At 45.1% G+C, this 3217-nt stretch overlaps 1 protein-coding gene across 1 annotated transcript; it reads right to left on the reverse strand.

Moving 5' to 3' along the window:
- Positions 1–41: 41 nt before the first annotated feature.
- LOC115658979 (zinc finger protein 22-like) lies at positions 42–686 on the reverse strand. The gene is made up of 2 exons (XM_030578604.1): positions 590–686; positions 42–421 (listed from the first exon to the last, which is right to left on the reverse strand). The coding sequence occupies exon 2, from the start codon at positions 360–362 to the stop codon at positions 87–89; it is 276 nt and encodes a 91-aa protein (XP_030434464.1). The 5' UTR covers positions 363–421; positions 590–686; the 3' UTR covers positions 42–86.
- Positions 687–3217: the final 2531 nt, after the last annotated feature.

Below are 3217 nucleotides of genomic sequence, written 5' to 3' on the forward strand. Positions count from 1 at the left end.
AAATCACTATGTGGGAATTAGCAAATGTGATTTAAAAAAAAAATTCTTTGGCCAACCCTAGTCACGGGATATATTACAATTTTCTCTCATGTGGATTTTCTGATGTCTAGTGAGCCTTGAGCAATGACTGAACCTTTTCCCACACTCAGAGCATGTGCAGGGCTTCTCCCCGTGTGGATTCCCTGATGTGCAATAAAGTTTGAGCGCCGATTGAAGCTTTTCCCACACTCAGAGCATGTGTAGGGCATCTCTCCCATGTGGATTCTCTGATGTTTGATAAGGTTTGAGTTCTGTTTGAAGCTTTTCCTGCACTCAGAGCACATGTAGGGCGTCTCCCCTGTGTGGATTCTCTGATGTCTCATAAGGGCAGAGCTCTGACTAAAGATTTTCCCACACTCAGCGCATGTATAAGGCGTCTCTCCTGTGTGGATTCTCTGATGTATGATGAGATGTGAGCGCTGACTAAAGATTTTCCTGCACTCTGAGCATGTGTAGGGCTTCTCTCCTTTGTGGATTCTCTGGTCTGTGTTAAGGTTAGAGCTCCAATTGAAGCATTTCCCACACTCAGAGCATCCATAAGGTTTCTCACCTGTGTGGATTGTCTGATGTCTGATAAGGGTAGAGCACTGATTGAAGCTTTTCCCGCACTCATGGCATGTGTAGCGTGTCTCTTCCAAGTTGATTCTGTTGCTTGTTACAAGGTCTGAGAGGCTACTAAAGTTTTCCTCTGGCCTACCCTGAGTCTCACAGGCTTTTGTTTTTTCTCGGAGTGCACAACTCCAGGAAACATTCCCTTTGGATCTTCCTGATAAAGTTCTATGTGGTTCTTCTTGCTCAGCATCTTCCTGATGGGATTTCTCCTCCTCATTCTGATTTACCATCCCATAACCTGATGAGAGACAGAGAGAATCCAGACATAGATCATTACCTGCACTGGAAAGAAAGAAAATCTCAGAGAGAGGAATGGAAAAAGGGATGAACAATCCAAAATATGTGTGTGAGAGATCAAACCTATCAGGAGCTGATTTTCCCCAAACCCTTTCCCAGAGGAGAGAGGAAGGGATCGATTTTGGTCTGCATCTCACGAGAACACTCAGGGGAAAGTGAGATCGGGGAGCGACCTGCTGCCAGTTGTCAGTCAGAATAGGTTGGAAGCCATGAGTGACATCTGCCATAATGATTCCACATCTGCAGGGAACAATCCTGAACGTGTAGAGCTCCTAGGGCATCCCAAATGTTTCCTGCATTCCCACACAGTTGTTGAGTTGGTTTAACCAAGTCCTCACCTTTGCAGGCAGCTCTTCGAAGCACTTCCTTCTCAGAGCTCTGGAGGTCTGGGACCCACGGTTCTTCCCCTCCTTCCAGCTGTGAGATCACATCAGGTTTGGAAACTGGAAAACCTACTGCAGGCAAAGAAAACCAGGGAGGTCAGTAAAATTTGTGGGATACTTGTCACAAAGAATAGTCCATGGTTTTAACTCCCAGCTCATTGTTAAGCAGTAACATCCCAAGGCCAGCTTCCTTGGCTCAAAGAGGCAGGAGAGTTAATATGATTTTAAATCATATTCATTACATTAGTGCTAAGGAGCAACTAACAGTGGGTCCCCATTGTGCTAGGTAAAGTACAAAGAGAGAATAGTAGATGGCCCATGCCCTGAAGAATTTACAATCTAAATACACAAGACAGACACAGAATGGGGGAAGGGATAGAACCCACTGTTAGAATAGAGATATTCAGGCCTGCCTGTCAAGCCTATAGTTTAAGAACTTAGGTGTATTTTTATCACTTAGCTACTTATAGAGTATGAAAACAAAGAATCAAAATCACTGTTTGTATTTGTAAGGGCCTTCTCTTACTGTGACAGTCTGAGGCCTTGTTCTTACAGTAAGGCCTTTGGCTAAGCAGCAGGGGCAGCCATAATCTGAGAAGCCAAGGGTCACATCCTAACATCCCAAACCGGTCACACTTAAATAAGGTGCTATTGGGCTTTTAGGAAGATGATCCTGTCCTGATAGTGCCCATCACCACCAGATAAAGAAACAGATCTTAAGATGGTTAGAGAAAACTTAGTTTGAAAGCCTGTTTGGCAAGAAATCACTTCTCAATGCTTGTGGTTGTGAAACCCTCATTTTTGTATTCTTTTATCTTCATGGCCACCACTTTTACAATGTTAATCAGTCTGGTTCTCTAATTGTTTTTGTCTGCTGTATAATTAATTTTGCTATGTTTAAGTTAATTAGGGTAGTGGGATACAATTATGTTGGTGCCACTAGGTAGAAATCTTCTTGCTTGAGGCCTGTGTGCACCAAAGTACCTCCATGTTAAAAGCCTTTGTGTTAGCCTCACTAAACTTTTGTAACCTTCTATATTAATGTGCTGACTGTAACCACCTGTGTTATGATCTGACTGCTAAACAATAAGGCCGTAGTTAGCAAGACCAGTTAGTACTAGATATTGCTTATGCTAGATAAGACAAATGAAAAACAGATGTTATGGCCAAGGCCATATGCATGAGAAAGTAGCGTACGCAATGGAAAAGTACAAAAAGAAAGATACAAGGGTGGGGATATAAATACTAGTGCCCCACCTGCATGTGGGCGTGCAGGATTTGAGATTGTTATTTCTCCCTTGCACCTTATTTGAGCTCATATAAACTTGTGTTTTGCTTCTCCACCCTGGTGTGTTTATTGGCGCTGCACACCAGGTGACGGACCCCGCCCCCCCGCTGTTTCTTGGCCTCGGGCACTTTGTGCCGGCAACAGTTCTTGGCGCCCAACAGTGGGCTTGAGGCTGAAAATTAGCCTTGCCCGGATCCCTCTTGGTGTCAATGGATTGCGGCGATGACCGACGCCCAGTGCACACCAGTGACTTCACCAGGGGCCTCGGTGGAGATGCAGTTCGACCGAACCCGGAGAGCACAACGGTGCAACGCGCTCGAGTAGTGGAGAAGCAGTTGAGGGCAATGGTGAGGAACAAGTCTCTTGGATAAGGTAGGAACAGTCCAGAAGTGTGGACTTTTGCCCGAGGCTGGGGAGGCCCAGTCATTGTAATTCGAGGCTGGGGATGCCCAGTCGTTGTAATTCCCATTAGACGATAGAGTGTCATATAATGGGTCAAGGGCATGGTATGGGGCGCCAGGGAAGGTGTACACTCTTAGAATGCATTCTAGTGAATTGGAAGGTGTTTGGCTCGGATCCAATAACTAAGAATAAACTG

The sequence above is a fragment of the Gopherus evgoodei genome, chromosome 10, assembly GCF_007399415.2.
Source record: "Gopherus evgoodei ecotype Sinaloan lineage chromosome 10, rGopEvg1_v1.p, whole genome shotgun sequence".
NCBI lineage: Eukaryota > Metazoa > Chordata > Testudines > Testudinidae > Gopherus > Gopherus evgoodei.

Coding starts and splice junctions, on each gene's coding strand:
- LOC115658979 (XM_030578604.1), bottom strand. CDS start 362: ATGAGACATCAGAGAATCCACACAGGGGAGACGCCCTACATGTGCTCT.